The sequence below is a fragment of the Gavialis gangeticus genome, unplaced genomic scaffold (assembly GCF_001723915.1).
Source record: "Gavialis gangeticus isolate Ggan-Ray unplaced genomic scaffold, GavGan_comp1, whole genome shotgun sequence".
Lineage (NCBI taxonomy): Eukaryota > Metazoa > Chordata > Crocodylia > Gavialidae > Gavialis > Gavialis gangeticus.
In genome coordinates this window covers 56,501,825-56,521,224 of record NW_017729025.1, presented here as the reverse complement: position 1 = coordinate 56,521,224, position 19,400 = coordinate 56,501,825, and the positions used below count along the sequence as shown (strand labels likewise).

At 44.0% G+C, this 19,400-nt stretch overlaps 1 protein-coding gene across 3 annotated transcripts in view; it reads left to right on the top strand.

Moving 5' to 3' along the window:
* LIN52 (lin-52 DREAM MuvB core complex component) overlaps positions 1-19,400 on the top strand; it is a 95,767-nt gene that overhangs the window by 52,318 nt on the left and 24,049 nt on the right. Inside the window, exon 6 of one of the 3 annotated variants that reach the window (XM_019518839.1) lies at positions 14,120-14,209. The exons of the other annotated variants lie outside the window; for them this stretch is intronic. Within the exon in view, the coding sequence (XP_019374384.1) occupies positions 14,120-14,133 (14 nt within the window). The 3' untranslated portion in view covers positions 14,134-14,209. Of the gene's footprint in view, positions 1-14,119; positions 14,210-19,400 lie in introns of those variants that run through there. 3 annotated transcript variants of the gene reach the window in all.

Sequence of the window (19,400 nt, the reverse complement as noted above, 5' to 3'; positions counted from 1 at the left end):
TTCTGAGGAGAGGCTGAGGGAGCTGGGCTTATTTAGTCTAGACAAGAGGAGACTGAGAGGGGATTTAATAGTAGCCCTCAACTACCTGAAAGCGGGTTCAAAAGAGGATGGAGCGAGACTCTTCTCAGCACTGGCAGATGATGGAACAAGGTGCACCAGTCTCAAGTTGCAGCAAGGGAAGTTTAGATTAGATATAGGGGTGCACCGATAAATCATAGAAAACTAGGGTTGGAAGGGACCTTAAGAGGTCATCTAGTCCAACCCCCCATTCAGAGCAGGACCATCCCCAACTAGATCATCCCAGCCAAGGCTTTGTCTAGCAGGGTCTCAAAAACCTCCATGGATAGAAATTCCAGAGCCTGTCTGGGTAACCTGTTCTAGTATTTACTACCCTCCTAGTGAGAGTGGTTTTTTTTCCTAATATTTAACCAAGTTCCCTTGCTGCAACTTGAGACCGTTGTTCTTTGTTCTGTCATCTGCCACCACTGACAGCAGTCCAGCTCCATCCTCTTTCACCCCTCCCTTCAGGTTGTTGAAAGCTGCTATTAAATCCTCTCTGTCTTCTCTTCTCCAGACTAAATAAACCTAGTTCCCTCAACCTCTTCTCAGGAGTCATGTGCCCTAGCCCCCTCACCATTTTCATTGCCCTCCACTGGACTCTTCAATTTGTCCACATCCTTTCTGTAGTGGGGGATCCAAAATTGAACACAGTACTCTAGATGTGGCCTCACCAGTGCTGGATAGAGGGCAATAATCACTTGACCTGCTGGCAACACTCCTACCAGTGCAGCCCAGTATTCAGTTAGCCTTCTTTGCAACAAGGGCACCGTTGGCTCATATTCAGCTTATTGTCCACTATAACCCCCAGGTCCTATTCTGCTGAGCTGCTGCCCAGCCAGTCGGTTCCCAACCTGTACTGGTGCATGGGACTGTTGCATCCTAAGGTCAGGGCTTTGCACTTGTTCTTATTGAACTTCATGAGATTTCTTCTGGTCCACTCCTCCATTTGGTCTAGGTCTCTCTGATTTCCCAACCCTACCTTCCAGTGTATCTACTACTCCTCCAAGCTTGGTGTCATCTGTAAATTTGTGGAGGATGTGCTCTGTGCCATCTTCTAGGACACTGATGAAGGTATGGAACAAAACAAAGATACTGAATATCCAAGAAGATATTGAATAAAACAAAACCAGCCCAAGTACTGACCCCTGGGGCACTCCACTTGTTACCAGCTGCAAAGTAGACATCGAGCCATTGACTACTACCCTGTGAGCCCAATGATAGCCAGTTTTCTATTCACCTTACAGTCTGTTCGTCCAGCCTGTACTGCCTTAGCTTTCTTGCAAGAATGTTGTGGGAGACCGTATTAAAAGCTGTGCTAAAGTTTAGGTACACAACATCCACTGGTCTCCCCACAGCTACATGAGGGGACAGCGCACAGATATTTGTGTGGCTCCCAGGCAAGGTTACCCAGGAGAACTTTCAATTTTCTCAGATACCTTAGCAGAAAGAGCCCTGAACATAGTTTCTAACTGAAACTTTACATGTACAAAAACAAAGTTTGAAGTTTTCAGGCGAAGCTTCTTTTGAGTTGTCACAAAAGCATTTTTTTTAAAAAAAGGAAACAATATTTTACCCTTAAAGTTTATTTCTCCAAAATGCCTTGTGCAATCATCCTCAAACCTCCAAGAATAGTTTTCTTCCAGCAAGAAACAAATATGAGAAAGTTCAGTCAAAGAGGGGTGGGAGAGAGATTTTTGCTAGAGGCTAGGTGTGGGTTAAAAGAAAATGGGACATATAAAGAAAACTCTCACATTCTTACCCTAGCTATTAGTTGCATAACATTTTAAAGCTTTCCAGACACTCTCATATTGTTTAAAATTTCTTTAAGACCCTTCATCTGACTTTGTTTGCATGTCTCCTCACAGAGCTCCCAGAATTTAAAATTTTTGCACTTGATAATGCCAAGGGTTGTTTTTTTTAATTCAATTTTAATAAAGATGATCCCACTCACTATTTATCATTATGGAATATGTTCAGTATGATGGAAAAATATGTTAAGACAGTATGGAGTCTTTAGCTCAAACAATTTTTTAGCTAAATGTTTCCAATCTCATGATTAGAGCAAGGATAGGCAACTATTTCTGACTTCAGGCCAGATGACCCACCATGGGTCAGAGGTAGCAGATGTTGGGCATTAGGACCTGACTGCCACTGCTGCTTGTCCCTGTGCCAGCATAGGGAGTGTGCCCATAGCCAAAGGCCTCTGCCACTGAATGGTACCAAACCCCCCACCTCATGGGCCTAATCCAATGGCCATAAATTGCTGACCACTGCCTTAGAAAAGCCTTCAATTTTGTTAAGTTTCGTACTCTTCCGAAACACTGTCTAATTACCTTTTAGCTCTTTAATCAAAAACATCTGTCTTAGTAAGAATTGCAAGCTTCAAGCTGAACAATACTCTTTTTAAGAGACAGAGGAAAGGAAGTATAAAAAAAAAGGCGGGGATGGGGGGAATTTTTATGAATTATTTCTTTCAACCTCAAATATGAAGAAATCATTGGGGAGCCAAACTCAGCAACATTTGTACTTGTAGGAAGCTCTCATACCTCATGAACTTCATTTTCAAAACCACAGTTAAAATATAGAAGTCTTCTAACAGAAAATGTTTTGTTTCACAAGAATTTTGGTTCTCAAAAGTCCTCTGTAGGAGTAAGCAAAGATTCTTACGTTGTTGTTCTGAGGTGGTCCCCCAGGACTTCTTTGTGCTCTTATTTTCTGAATTGAAACTGAAGGCCAGAGGCACAAGGAGGAATGGAAAAGACCTACTGAAACGTAAATCTAAGGCTAGTATTAAAAGTAAGATTAATTTCAGATAAATCAAAGTACCTAGATATGAGGCTTGAAGGGCTACACAGACTACCTTGTGTGTGAAATTGGTGCAGTTGGCTTAAAGGTTCAGAAGCTAGAAATTGGTGAATTCCAAGCAGCTGAAAGTCAAATAGCCTCAGCTTCATATATATGTTCCATAATCTCCCTGCAATTCAGAAAGTGAAGCACAGCATCAGCAGTATGGCAAAATCACTGGCAACAGCACTGCTGTTGCTTTGGTTGTGGGATGCACAGCTGCTCAACGGAAAGAATACAGTTATGTGTGTCAATTGAACATATGGGCTAGGGACAGACATTCAAAAAGCCTGAGCCTGAATTGATTTAATCTTTGCAGGTTAATCTAACCTGGGTAGGCTGAACTGGTTTGTAACCATACAGACATCCTCTCTGGACTGAAAAAAATGCAAGCACATGCCTGCAGTGGCTGAGGCTAGAAGCTGGGGGGGCACTAAAGCAGCCCTTCCCTTCCCTTCCCTTCCCTTCCCTTCCCTTCCCTTCTACAGTGCTGAGCTGATGGGAGTATGGCCAGGTCCTGGCAGGACGCTCTGAGTAGGGAGGGGTTCCCCCCACTGCCCCCCTTCCTCTGAACAGCCCAGCAGGGTATTGATAAAGAATTTTTTGGCCCATACCAATCGCCAATTATATTAAACAGTCATATCGGCCAGTACCGATACAACAGCCGATTATGCAGCCTGGAAGCTTGGAGATGAGTGTCCGGCTGGTAAGCCTGTGGGGGGAGGGATGTGGGGAGGCAGATCAAGGCCCCCACGACGAGGGAGGAAATGGGGCTGAGGTAGGAGCAGAGGCAGGCACTGCTTAGCCAGGGCAGGACAGGGCACAGGATGGACCCGTGTGGGTGTGGGGGGTGGCCTGCCATTGCACACACTCTTGTGGGAGACATGGGGGGCATGTGCCCCCTGGATTTGTGTGTGGAGCTAGCGCAGGCTCAGGACCAGGGGGGCTGGGCCGGGGCTGCACTGGGGGTAGGCGGGGGTGCAGTGGGCAGCACTGGGATGGGAGGCTACAGCATGTCTGCGGAGGACTTTGGGTGGCTGTAGCCCACCGTGTAGCTGCCTGGCCCGGCGCTGCCGCGCCCCCCCCAGCCAGTAAGAGTCTGGCACAGCCCCTGTCCCTGAGCCTTCAGTGGTAGCCTGCCCTCACCCCACACACACATCTGGGGGACAGTGCCTCCCTTGGCTCCCTCTGGGGGTGCATGCAGTGGTGGGGAGCTGCCCACAGCTCTGTCCCATGCCCTGTCCTGCCCCGGCTGGGCATTGCCTGCCCCAGTCCCAGCTCCACTCCCTCCCTTACTGAAGGGGCCTGTATCTGCCCTCCCCATGCCTCTTCTCCCACATCCCTCCCCACCTTCCCCATCACAGACTTACCAGCCAGACACTGCTGGGCTGCATTTCTGAATGTGTACATGCTGCAGCTGTGCACACACTTGCAGCATTTATTGGTGACATTATTGACTATACCAGCCAAAAAAAGCTGATTGCCAATAATGTCAATTTTCCTTTTATCAGTGTTGATCTTATGTGGACTGATATATCAGTGCACCTCTGGTTAAATATTAGGAAAAACTTTCTCACTAGGAGGGTAGTAAAACACTGGAACAAGTTCCCCAGAGCAGTGGTGGGATCTCCATCCTTGAAGGTTTCTAAGCCCTGACTAGACAAAGGTTTGGCTGGGATGATCTAGTTGGGGATGGTTCTGCCTTGAGCAGGGGGTTGGACTAGATGACCTCCTTAGGTCCCTTCCCACCCTAACTTTCTATGAGTCTGTTTAAAAGTAATCTTACCTATGTTCCAAATAACATCTTGGATAATTAAAGTAGCCCTGTCAACTTAAACTCTAGACATAAAAAAAAATAAAAGAATTGGTGGATGATGCATCTAACTTTGTGCATCTTGCCAGATTTTGTTGGTTTACCATCACTTTGTGCTATCTTTTCATAAATTATTTTCCAGTCTTTTCAGAAATTGATTTGTTAACCTCACAAAAACATGAGGGCAATACAGGGAAACTGAGTATTGGCAAATGGAAAGAATAATGATGATATTTATTTGTCCATCATCTCTTTAGTCATAGTGGGTGCATCTACACATGTGCTTAACTGCGTAGTAGACTAGCTTGCTGTAGTGTAAAGTGTCATAGTCTACATGTGGGGGATAATACTATCTTATGGTGGCGAAAATAAATGCACCTAAACATGCATGTTAATGGTGACCTGGGCATACATTGTGCCTGGTCAGCCCAGGCAGCAGGGGGCCAGACCCCTGCCTGCCACCTAGCCACAGGGCTCTGCGTGCTGGGGCGTTCTAGTGCTCCAGGCAGCCTCTCCATTGGCTGACCACCTCCAGGAGCCTGGGACTGACCCTGTGGCCCCCCTGCCAGCCCAGGGCTGCTCTTGGTTTATATAGCAGGGGTCCCATGCACAGAGTCTGCACGTGCGCCCTGGGCTGCAGCTGTTTGAGCATCTACATGTGCCATTAAGGCATCATGATAAAACTGGTGCAAGCTATGCTACAGTTTATCACATCTTAATGACATGTGTAGATGAACCCAGTAACTACAATGGGTTAAAAAAAACAATAGGCAAGTGTTGTTTGTTTAAGGTGTTGCTTCAAAACAAAGAATTTTAAAATATGTTTCTTAGTTTAAACTATTTATGACCATCCTTTTAAGATATCACATATACACGTGAATAGTCCCACTAAATTCACTGCAGCTATTGAGATGCATAAAGTTAAGCACATACATAAATCTTTACAGCATCAGGGCCTATGCTCATTTAGTTTTTCTATTTCTACTAGTCTGAAGCAGTAGAGTAGAGGGATTTTTTTCCTAGTCAGTGTAGGATTACCAGAAAGTAAAACAATCATAGAATTCAGTGCTTCAGTTGCAAAGGCCAGTGAATTTTTTGTTTTAAATGCTAGTGGAAGCAGTTTTAAGGAAAACATAATAAGATAATTGTATTGGTCTTGAATGAATTATATACTGTGACTCAATAATTCCTTTAATGCTGTTCAAAGCTGCTCATTTTAACATTTCCTTAAAGTGTGTTTGCTTCCCACTGTTCTGGTACAATTTCGCAGAGATTCTTATCCATATTCCTACCCCATTTAAGGAACATTCTTCAGCCAATCCATATGCAGCACAGTTGGGATTATAATTTTAATAGTTGTAATGGGTAATAATGCCTGTTTTGTGAAGAGCAATCTAATGAATGCTAGTGCAGTAGGTTTTGTGGTCCTAAATCTATTGACCATGTTAAGGGTCACTACAGTGCATTTCCCAGGATGAACCAGCAAACTCCCTGGTCTCTAGTCTGCCTGCTGCTTTCCTGTTAGAATTCAGGAGCCAAGCCCACAGCACCTCTGTCTCTCATGAATGGAATTCAAAAAGACACTCACATTTCCATAAATAAATTAGGAATTCAGTGGCTTCTTCCGGCTAATCAGGGCAGGCTGATAAACCTTGCTAGCTGTTTAATAAATGAATTGTGACTGATTACCTATTAATATGGACGCCTCAGGAATTCACCCTGGGGGAAGCAGAGCAGTGAAATAGAGAGGGGCATGGCCCCCTGGGAAATCAGGGCTTCATGTTTGCAGCTTAAATATCTCTGTGAAGTATCAATAAGGAGGTAATTGAATTTTGAACACAAACATGAGCGCCGGATGGATGAAGGAGAGGGGGGCTCTGATCATCTCTTCTATACCCGTTCATACTCCCCTCCCCTTTCCCTTAGAGACCACTCTAGTGAAGATAGATGCTAAATCCATTAAATAAAGATTAGACTCTGTCGTGGTAGAAAATGGCAGCTTAGCTAGATCCCTGGGCAAATTGGGACCTTTAGCAATACAGAAAATTAAAATATACATTTTTAACAAGTGTGGTATCGACATGGTGATAATGACTGCGTGGCTTATGGGGTTTGCTCACCTTTCAGGTCTGCTTTTGTTTGGCTATATCACTTTCGCTTGTTTTCAAACCAGCCTATTTTTTTGTTTCTCTAAAGCAGAGAAGACTATCACTTTTTCTTCTTTTTTTTTTTCCCTCCAGATTCAGTCTTAGACTTTTTCAGGAGCTGTGCTTGTTTATAATCAGTTTCATGAGGAAGATCAGCACTTTAGTATTTAAACAGATATTCCCTCAGTTCCAGGATATCCAGTGATACGTACCTCAGGTGTTTCTTGGAGAGTCTAGAGAAAGCGTGAAGAAGAGATTTGAGATGAAAATATAGATGCTTTTTCTATGGTTCATATTTCCTAAGCATGAGACTTGGTTTCCTGTTTTTCTTTAATAAAAGCCCTTTGGTTCATTCTAATGTGGAAAGGTGGAAGAGAGGAATTAGGATTAGGACCCATATCATAAAATGCTAGTGAACTTGCTTGTGATACAATGAATGCATGCAATATAGGCAAAGTGAGCCATGAATGGATTACTGTTCCACTTCCTTTATATATACCCAGAGCCAGACAGACTTGGGACCATGAACCAAACCTCATTCATTTGTTAAAATAACCTCCCAAATTCTGTATTGCAGCAAGTGCATGGGTCCTCATAAACAGTCTTCAGTTTCCACACACCTGGAGTGGAACCACAGCTGACTGTCACAGCAGAGGGAAGAGACTGCCTTCCACTAAAGGGTCTGTTTTGTTCTGCTTCCTTGGCCATAGGCAGGCTGAGTGAGATTTTTCTGCTGCTGAGCTAAACAAAAGCATTTTAAAACATTTTTCTAGTTTAATCATCATTGATTGGCATGGTTTTAGAGACCCAAATGTTAAACTGGAGTATTTAACAAGTTTCTTATAGACTTTTGCAATCCTCAGGCAAGAAATGGTCCCCATTTACCCTTTCCTAGACTAGACTATATGCTACTGGGACATGTATTGACGGGTTCAGTAATGCTGCACATCAGTCAGATTTAGGTTGAAAATTAAAAGGTTTCTAACCATCAGGGGAATGAAATTCTAGAAGAGCCAGAAACCTAACTGGGTTTGAGAGGGAGCTGGATAAGCTTATGGAAGGAGTTATATCACAGGGTTGCCTGTGATAGTAAGGGACTCCTCTTGATGAGCCAGAAGGTGTCTCCTAATCTAATGCTCTAATGTCATATAGGGTGCATCTACATGAGATGTTTACTGCAGAGCTGCCTAATTACCTCCATAATAAAGTCTCTGCTTCTACACATGCAGCCCTGTTAGGCCATAGTAAACTAATTAACTCCATCATGGGTTAGGACCTGTAAATACTGTACAACTACTGTCCTGTGGCAGAGTTCTTTAGTGTGCAGCAGTGCACGTGTAGATGCTGCCAGGTCTGGCTGGGGCATGAGGGTGCTCCAGTGTGGGGCTAGCCAGCTAACCCCCCTGGGCCCTTTGCCAGTTGGGGCTGTTTTGACCTGGCTCAACATACTGCAGTCCTGGGTGCATGTTTTAAATGCAGCGCCCAGAAGCAATAAACTCTGGCATGATATGTGCCAGAGTTTATTGCTTCGCATTTATTTCATGTGTGGATGCGCCTGTAGTGCTTGAACTTGATGATAACCAAGTTCAGTCAGTTCAGTTTATCCTGCATTTAGAGACTCTGTCAAAACCTACTACTGGTATTGTTTTCAAAGGAGAGACAATCCAAGATTCAGAAAGCAGCACTGAGTTGCAAGTTTCCATTGTTGCAGGTCATACGAAATGTGCACACAAGGTTGGTCTCTTGATTCAGTATCCTTCAGTGATCAAAGCACTATGAGAGAATTCCAGACATTTTTTCTGTCACTCCCATTCTTCACTCTGTCTCACTCCTCTACATCAGAAATTCTGCTGAGTAGTTGTCCTGGCATCTTTTTGGAAGAGACCCTGCAGATTTATCAGTAGCAATCCTATATATAGTAGGACCAGCTCAGCCAGTGACTACTGACACCAACCTACAGAAGCTTATTCCGAGGGCAGAGAATGCTACAAGAAAGGAAATGCTCTTCTCCAGAAGGAAAGACTCATAGCTGTGTTTCCAAATGATACTCTATGTCATGTATTTTTGTATACTCAATATCATGTATTTTTCCCTCCATTTCTAATCTTCAGGCTACTTTGGATGATCAAGGAAACGGCACAGTTATCCTAATAATTCCTTATTAGCTAAAATTTTCCAATCTTATCTGAGCTCCAAAACTTATTCTTTGAGAGAGAGAATCTTTAATACCACAGACCAATCTAGGCAGCAGATAAACTAAAATTAGTTCCTTGGCTTTGCACAGAAGGCATCTGAAAAAGAAAGGATACTGATAAAGCTCCCAGGCTCCGGTGTTTCTCTCTCGCTATACTGGATCCTGGGTGCTCTTAAGCTTCCATAGGTCTGAGTATTCTCTGGAACTTTTTTCCTTTTTAGTGTCTCTGATGGACTTCCTGAGGAAAGGCTATTCATCACTACTTCACATGGTCCAGCTGTCTTAGACCCTCAGAATCAGGGGTCTGATTGCCATTGCTTAAGCCTACCAGTCTTACAGGCACTCTGTGTTATAGTTCAACTGTCACATGTCTCTAAGGGGGAGGAAGTAAATAAGACACAGGCCTTGCAAAGGGTTTTGAACTAATTGCTCTTCCTTCTAGACAGCATAAGAAATGTACCAAATCAGAAAAAAATCTACATGCTATTACCTTATTTCTCTGGAATGTTCTTCAAGATCTGGGACAGTGTCCTTTTGGAATTCTGAGTCCCTTCTTCTAGTTGTCTGTCTTTCTGATTTTCTTTCTGGTACTTGAAGTTTATGTACTCCCTCCTCCAGCTAGCTTCTTGTGCCTTTGAGACCCTTACCAGATGTTAACTTAGGGGTACAATTGGTATCTGATAAATTTTATTACAGATCCTAGAAACCGTGCATCCCACCATGCCAGACATGCATGGCAGGACATGGAATTTTGGGGATCTGCAATAAAATTTGTCAAATCGCCGTTGTGGATCTTCCAGGGCATGCAAATGACTGTGCTTGCTCACCGTAGTCAGTGGCGTGCATGTAGCCTGGTGTACACAAGCTTAGGGCATGAACAGCTGGGGATGGGGGAAGCTCTCCCATTCCCAGCTACCCATGCTGCCAGCCTGTCTGCATTGCATATACACCTGGAGATGGGAGAACTCCTTCATCCCTAGTTGCCTGTGCCACTGGGGACCAAGGAGCTCTCCAGGGTGGGATGTTGCAATTTCTGGCACAATGAATGCGTTCATTGCACCATAAATACAATGTCTGCCAGAGCCCTGACTGACCCTCCCCTTTAAACAAATTTTTTTTCCCTCTAGAAGGCTGCATTTTCATGGTTCTCCACTGTTTCAGACCACCTTAGACTTTTTAAACCCCAGTTGTGTGTCCGTTATCCTTTTGTTGTCCTTTGGGGGGAGGGGTGGAATTCACTCTCCACTTTCTGCATAAAAAGTTGGTTAATTAATACATTTGTTGTTCAGTCAAGTGCAATATTAAGGTTAACATGTTTCTTCTGTAGCTTTTATGAGAACGAGCCGTATAACAACATAACAGGAATGTTGATCCCTTGACTGACCTAGTATGCATTTTGAGGTATTTAATGATACCAAAATTCCATAAAAGTATCCAGAATTTATAAATTGTACATAGATTTCACAAATCTCTCTCAGGTTGCTCTCAGCAGAATCAGTGCTCTGGTGGTCTCTGGCCCCGCCTGCATGGTATATGGGTCTCAGCCCCAGCCCCAAGGTTTTCATAGAATCATAGAAAATTAGGGTTGGAAGGGACCTCAGGAGGTCATCTAGTCTAATGATTCTCCATCTTTTTTGTACCAGGACCCATTTGTAAACATTGGCCAGTCCCAACCCAGTGTCCCTCAGTCCCAACCCTCTGCCCCCCTCTTCCAGGTCCCAACTCCCCAGTGTGTGGGGCAGAAGGTGTGTGTGTGGAGCATGGGGGGGCCCCAAGCAGCCCCTTGCAGGCTGGAACTCTGCCAGCCTGCAAGGAAAAAACCATGGTTTTCTATGTTTTTCTCCTTTAAAAAATAAACTATTTTTAAGGTTTATTTGCGACCTTTCATATATTCCTGTGAGCCACAGGTTGAGAAACACTGATCTAGTTCAGCCCCCTGCTGTAAGCAGGGCTGTCCCCAACTATATCATCTCAGCCAAGGCTTTGTCTAGCCTGGTCTTAAAAACCTTCAAGGATGAAGATTCTGCCACCTCTCTGGGTAACTTGTTCCAGTGCTTTACTACCTTGTGAAAATGTTCTTCTTAATGTCTAACCTGAACTTCCTTTGCTGCAACCTGAGACCATTGCTCCTTGTTCTGTCATCTGCCACCACTGAGAACAGTTTGGCTCCATCCTCTTTGGAATCATCCTTCACGTAGTTGAAGGCTGCTATTAAATCCCCCCTCAGTCTTCTCTTCTCCAGACTGATTAAGCCCGGTTCCCTGAGCCTCTCCTCAGAAGTCATGTGCTCAAGCCACTTAACCATTTTGTCTGTAGGTGTAAGTTGAAAAGCATTTCCCTGTCTCTTGCATGTACTAACTTTATTGTAGTCTCTACTGCTTGTGTGCAGTCTTAAAACTTTTAGTACAGGCAGTCTTTGACTTATGACTTTTCAATTTATGACAAACATCACTTATGACGTTTATAAATTGACACCTTGTTTCGATGTTCCAACATGGGTTTTGTCTTTACAATAGTTGGATAGTTGATCCTGTGTGCAGTTGGTAAGTGGTGGAAGAAGAGGGGGAAGGGAAAGGGCACAGGGGGTGGGGAGATCAACATCCCCTGCAGTGACGGTGACGGAGGGACTGGGTTGGGGCTGAGACCAGGGCTGGGCTGAAGCAAGTGCTGCCCAGCCATGGCTGGGTGGGCGCGGGGTAGGGTGGGGGCAGTGGACCAGTGGTGTGCAGTAGCAGGAGCCACTGCCGCCCCCCCCCCCATGCCCGCCCAGCCCTGGCTGGGCAGTGCTTGCCCAGGCCCAGTCCCAGCCCCAGTCCCTCCCTCACCATGGGGGGAGTTGATCTGCCCCCCACACCCTTTCCCCTTCCTTTTCCATCACTTACCAGCTGCACGTAGTATTGACCATTGCAAAGGAACCAGTCCCCCATTTGTATCACTGTTCCTATGGGAAAACTGGTTCCAAGATGCAACGTTTTGACTTAAGATGCCTGTTTCAGGAACCAATAATGTTGTAAGTCTGAGGCCTGCCTGTAGTAGCAAATCCAGCATCTTCCAGTTATTACGTAGGAAAGTACACAGGCCTCAAACCACGGGATATGTACCTAGATCTTAATATTCTTCTATATAACCCTTTTGAGCATTAACTGCCCCCCCTTCCCCCCACAAACGAACAAAAAACTCTCTTTAACCATTAAAACTGATCTTTCCTATCAGAAAACAGGTCAGCACGGAGGATTTTGATATTTGATGTCCAGTCAGTATAATTCAATCCTTGTACCTTTTGAGCCAGAAGACTAGTCCCTGGGTTTGATCCGGTCTTGTTCTGAAGAACAGCTGTCTTTAATGAGCACAGGAGATAATCTCTCTGCCCCAAACCTGCAAATCATTAAGCACAGAAGAGCATTATTCGGTTGTTAAACTTGTTCCATGGTACCTCTCTTACCTATAGAATTCTTTTGTACCTGGAAAGCTCTTTAGGGCAGAGGTCTCTTTTTTTTAATCCTTTCTTGTAGCAGGCAGGTCTGTTTCTTCCCCCTACGTGAATTCAAGGTGCAGAACATTGTAAGGATCTGTAGATGTTTGTACTTGAATAATTTCAGACAAGATGGATAAACTTTCCCATTGTTGTGGCTTTGTCAGTAATCCTCAGTCTTTAGAGTTGTATGCTGACTGTCCAGTGATCACACTTCCAACTTTGAGTCGGATAACCCTAACCAACATTGGGTTTTGCACTTAAATTCTCCCCATGAGAGATTTAATTTTAGCTACTTCTGCAGAAAAGGAATTTCGTGTATTCTGTGAATTTGTACCATATGTTTGTTAACCAGGGAACCAGAGTGTAGCAAGCTGCGGGCTTGCAGGGGCTACAGCCCCTGCTGCGGGCACTGAAACATGAGGGCTGGACCAGCTAATAAGAATAATTAGCCAACATAAAGGAAGTTAAAGGAATTCCAGGGAATGGAAAGGGGAGGGGAGTGGGGGAGACAGACAGACAAAAATGCCCAGGAAAATAAAGGACTGAGCTGAGTAATCCCCAGCCCACTTCACAGAGTTTCTGTGGAAGAATAGTTGTTCAATATTTTACTGTAGCTTAATTAGAATCAACACCCTCCCTTTTATTCTTCATCCAAAGAATAACATTTATTGGTTTTTCTCATTTTCCCTCTCTCTCCAACCATGATTGGAGCTGTCTATCCTGTCTATCCAGCAGAGGGCATTGAAAATGCCCCCGTTATTCTTTCTTCTTACAGGCAAGCAGCATCTTAACTCTAGCCTCTTAACTCTTGCTATATTTTTTCTCTTTCTTTGGAGCCTGGTTGCACGTAATGTAGGGAAGAATTTTGAGAGAGCAGCTGCCTAGGTGGGGAAAAAAAAGGCTGGTACATCCAGTGGATTAAAACGTAAGAAATTTGACCTTCCCATAATGCAACCTAGAAGTAAAATCTTTCTTTCAGGATTTCATAGTACTTCTTTAAACACCCAGTACTTGGACAACCCAGTTATTAATTCTCTATTTCCTGATATTACAGTCTCTCTCTGGTATTTCTAAGGTTGTTAGTGATCTTGTCATTTGTGTCATACAATATAACCTCATAAATCCGGCAGGCTCAGGACCTAGCACCTGCCAGAAATATGAAAATTCTGGATTATTGAAACCAGAGTGGCAGCCGGTCACAGAGCTAGGGGAGCAGGGGGGTAGCGGCAGCCGGTCCCAGAGCAGCGGCCACATGCAGAGTAGCAGCACAGGGCAGTGGATGGCGGCAGCAGCCACTGAGTGCAAGCTTCCCCCTCTGCTGTTCCTGGACTGGCTGCTGCTAATCCCTGATCTAGTGTATTTTTAAAAAGTGCTGGATTTTTGAGAATTCCAGATTTTTGATAGCTGGATTTATAAGGATTTATACTATATAAGCAAATAAATATTGATTTCCCCCCGCCCCCCATAAGCTTGGAACCAAAAACAAAATGAAAGGCTCCTTTATGAGTGGTCACAAAGCGCTCACCAGCTTAAATCTGTTGTTATATTCCCAGAAATATGCATATCTTTCTTGTCTATCCCTTCAAATGGAATTTCTTAGTCAGGTGGCTGTAGGAATTGATACATTTGCAGACCCTCTGCCTATAAATCATCTGGAGGGGATTGTTAGAGATAGTTGAGATTTGAGTTTCACTTCTTCTAGTGGAAGCATAGAAAGGGTGGAATCTAGTTTTTCTAATTCAAATGAAAAATAATCATGGCAATGGGGCTGTGAAAAGAAAGGATCTCTATGCACCCCTATGCAAAGCACCCTGGTTCCTTTCAATTATCCTCTCTATGTGAGCTGTGCTCTAATTACCTGGAGGTACATAGTTCATTGCTGAATGTATGGGAACAAACTAACCATAGCATTGAACAAAAACCTAAAGCATCTTGAAGTGTTTCTAAGCAGCCTTGATCCAAATAAGGTCTGGAAGGTGACTTCCTGTAAAACCTCACGCTTGCCACACAGCCTACAAGAAATGAATTATATTTGATTTAAAAAGTATGAACTTCATGGAATGTGCACTTGCCTAAACTAACCAACTTGGGGTACACTTTCATGCTACTTACACATGCCCCATGTTGAGATTGAGAAATGTTATGCTGCTGTGTACCAGTTAATGCAGCGTAGCTGTTTGCTTGGGTATGGCTGCTTATACCCACTTGTTCCAATATATAGTACTAAGGATATTAAAAACCTCAGCACTCAGAACTAAACTCTGTTAAAGTAACCTCACTCCAAGGTTGCCTTGGCTTATTGTAGATCCTCCTGTGTGTCTACTTCTTACAGAGTCTTTCCATGTAACATCTTTGAAATATGGCCTTTCCTATCCACCTACACCAGACATCAGTAACCTATGGCCTGTGGGCCAGATCTAGCCCATGGAGCCATCGGATCCAGTCCACAGAGCTAGGGCTTCACTGGCATTTGGCAGCGAAGGCTTTGCCTGCACAGTGTCTGGACAGCCAGGTACTTACTCATGCCATGCAGTAGTGGGAAGAATCAGTGGCAGTAAGCACCAATCCACCTTGGACCCAAGTTGGGTCATTCCAGCCCACCACATTCAAGTTACTCTCCTCTTTGGAAAGACCTGTACCATCTGCGAATGGGTCTGTGGCTCAAGGATTGGACTCTTAAGTCAACTTAAAATCCATCAATGGTCTGTGATAGAGATCATCCTCAAATTGAAGGATTGCCAGTGCTAACCAGTGTGAAACATTGCCAACCACTGACCTGCGCAACTAAAACACTCATCCAGGCTCTCTGTTTCATGTATCAATTACTGTAACTTCCTTTTCTCTGGCCTTGACACATGCAATCATATTCCACCCATATCAATTCAGAATGTTGCAGCAAAGGTCATTTCCTAGTCCATTGTTTTGACTATGTCGCTGTTGTTGTTATGTCCACTAGCTCCCCTGTTTTCTGATGATGACAACAGTGTCTCTAAAGTGCTTTTTCTTCATTTTCAAAATCCCTCACAGCATTCCCCTTTTGTCACATCTCATTATTGAGGTCAGCTCACAGCTCCATTCTCTTTTTTTCATTGTTGGCTAGTTTTGAAATTTTAGCAAACACCTTTTTCCACGTTCTACCTTGTGCTCAGGAGGAGCTCCCTGTCAACAACCACAGAATGATCTCCAGGAATAGAATCCATGCTTCACAATGTGCAGTCTAGTGCCCTGGGTATCGGAGTACGCTGCCTCCTTAACCACAGAAGGTAGTTGCTTCCATCAGAACAGGTCCTCAGATCCTTTTTTCTTCAGAACAGAACAGCCAAGCTCTCTTGACAATTTGCTCTTTGGATCCTTTCTGCTCCTCCGAACCAGAAATGAGGAACAGGGAAGCAATGTCTTAATTCTAACACCAATTAGCAACATCTAAGTGTGTCGTAGTCTCAGATTTGTCCCTTGAGAGGACTGACAATTTTGGGAACCTGACTGGGGAAGGAATAGAGGCTAAATACTCAAGAGAAGCAGTGCCAAAAGGTACATTTTAGTCAAGGTCTAGTTGACTATTTACATTGAAGCTTTGTTTTATCTGACGTTTGAGATCATTTTATCCTTGGGTACTGAAATACTACATTGCTGATATCAGTATTGAGGGGGAATGCGTTGTAAAGTCAGATGCATCTGAACTGCAGACAAATATTGCTATTTCTTTCTTCATGTTGAAAGTGAACTCTTTCTGTCCAAGTAGCTGATATATGTGCTCATGTCTTGAATTTGGCTGTCCCTGGGTGGAGGCAAATTGGGGCGACTGCTCCAGGCCCCACACGTTGTGGAGCCCCTCAGTCAGTGCCACATAGGCCTGGCTGCCATGTGCTACTGCTGCCAAATGCCGCAGCCGAGCGCTGCCGGCTCTGGCCACTCACCACCAACCTCCTGACCTACCCCCGGGTTCTGCACAGGCTGATATGCCCCAGACTCCACACACCTCTAGGGATAGCTCTACTTGATAGTCTTCCATATACTACAACGCCTGTCACAGATGTTACCCCATATGCTTTTGTTTCTGGTCCCCCATGCATGGAACATAGTCTACACCACAGCCTCCCAGGCTTCCACCCTTAGGCAGGCTCCTTCTAAAGACTGCTTCTGCAGAGCCCACAGATACCTATGTTGCATGTATTCTTAATGCTGGTGAATACAAAGGAGGGAGAAAAAGTTAAGTTTAGCCTCTGTGTCTTTATTGTAAATATTTGGGGCAGGGACTGGTTTTAAAGTTTTCATAGAATCATAGAAAATGAGGGTTGGAAGGGACCTCAGGAGCTCATCTAGTCCAACCCCCTGCTCAAAGCAGGACCTTCCCCAGCTAGATCATTCCAGCCAGGGCTTTGTTGATCTGGGGCTTAAAAACCTCCAAGGATGGTGATTCTGCCACCTCTCTAGGTAACCTGCTCCAGTGCTTCACTGCCCTCCTAGTGCGAGTTTTTCCTAATATCCAACCTAAACCTCCCTTGCTGCAATCTGAGACCATTGCTTTTTGTTCTGTCATCTGCCAACACTGAGAATAGTCTAGCTCCATCCTCTTTGGAACCACTTGCATGTTTTGTACAGCTCTGAGCACATTGTCAATTCCCTAACAAGTTGTAAAGGGTAATTATTAATAATATGCATTGTTATTTACTGTTAGAGAAGTGTGAAATTATTTTTAACATAATTTCAAACATGTTAATAAGTTGGCAGCCTAAGAAAGCTATTATTTGAACTTCAAATTGATGCACAGAATCATAGAAAAGTAGGGTGGAAAGGGACCTTAGGAAATGATAGGCCCCCCTTTTTTTTCCTCGAGGAAGATGCATCATGGTTTATAAATTTAACAGCATTAGGTTTTTAAATAATTAAGGTGGCATGAATATAGTTGGTAGGAGATAAAGAAAGAAGTTGCAGTTCAGTAGGAAGCATGCCCTCAAGTCGGAGTCCTCATGAAAACTTCACCTCATTTTAATGAGTTCTTAGCCACCAAAATAGATTTGAAGAAGAATGCATTGCATTTAAAAGCTCAGTTAAGTCTATACCAACCATGCAGTTGGTCCACCAAAAGATACCACCTACAAAAATCATTGCCTCTAACATTGGTGCAAGTATTTTTCACAATTGATTAAATGCTGTGGCAGTTTTTAGATTCTTGTGCTACCGTGTTTTGCACATCCTACCATGACTTTTGGGGTCTCTTGGAATCTTTTAGAACATCCACACGAAGCTTATAGTTCTGTGTAGGACACAGACATATTATTGTTTTTTGTCTTCTCTAAACTAAACAGTGTCTGAATTGAGAGGGAGTATGGGGAAATGAGAAATAAAGTCCAGCCTCTTCCTCCACTTGACCTGAATAATTCTGTGCACTTTGCAGCTTTTACTACTGAGCAAGTGTTTCATAACCATTCCCCAGGAGGAAAGTAAGAATTCCTCCACTTTTTTAGAGATGCTGCAACCTGAATCATCCTAAGGCCTCATCTGGAAGAGTTTTTTGTGGTGGTATAATTTCAAGAAAGTCTGAAAAGTGCATCTTTCATTTTCAGGCTGCGTGTTCCTAATAAATCAAAGATTTCTGTATGAGAAGGTCATGAAAATGTTAGTGCTATTTAGTTTAAAGATGGGACATGATAGAGAAGGTAAAGTGAGAACTCTTACTGATTCTTGTCTTAAAAAGAACAAGGGAAAATTTAGTGAAAATGAATGACCAGATTAAAACTGATAAAAGGGAATATTTTTCATGCACTGCATAATATAACCTGTGGATCCTGCTGCCACACAACCTCCTTAAGGCCAAGAATTTAGCAGGATACAAAAAAGCATAAGACACTTAATATGGATGACCATCCATAGTTATATTTGGGTAAGGTATTTTAGGAGAGATATAAAACTTCATATTTCAGCTGCATGGAGTGAGGGGGTGAAAAAAAACTTTGTTTGGGCAGGTTATTTCAGAATTGTTCACTGTGAAGTTTCTTGCACCCTAAGTCTCCAGCAGTGGTTACAGTCAGAGAATATCAAATTAGTTCAGGGGCGGGCAATTATTTTGGCTGGAGAGCTGCTTAATCAGTTTTGGTGAGCTGCCAAGGGCCACAAGGGTAACACTACCCCTTGACAGATGCCCTGCCCCCTCATCAACATCTTGGGACCAGAAGACCCACCCCCTGACCTTTGCCACCAAACATCCCTCCCCTTGCCCCGGAAGTACTCCTTTAGGGAAGGGGGCTTGTCATTTTGGAACTGAAAACCCCCCAAATTATATACTGAAAATCATACATCCACAATAACATAGTTTAATTTTATTTTTAAAAGCTATTTTGTCAGATTTGTGTGTGTTTACATAGTGTATATAGAAGTGATTGCATAATAGCTCAAAATAAAATCTTACTCTTGTATATTGTGGGGATGTGTCGGTAGAGGGGTATAGGTGGGTGGGTATGGGGCTGTGGGTATGTGTGTGGATGTGTGCATATGTTGGGTGTGTGGGTATGGGGGTTTGTGGGGAAGTGTTTGTGGGATGTCAGGGTGTTTGTGGGGATGTATAGGTGGTGGGTGCATCTGTGGGTAGCAGTGAGCGGGGCTCCCTGCAGAGGTGCATTGGTGTGTGTGTGGGGAGGGGGCATGCATGTGGGAAGGGGTGTGGAGGGGGTAGGTGGGTGCAGAATTTGTGGGGTGTGATTCTGTGGGGAGGGTGGGGTTCATGCGGGAGGGTTTGTGGGTATGGTGGGGTGTGTGTGGGAGCCCCCTGTGTACATGCATGTGTGGCCCCCCACCCCGAGCTGGTCAGAACCTGCTTCCGCCTTGCCACAGGCGGTACATGCTCCGGGCTGTTGCATCTGCCTGCCA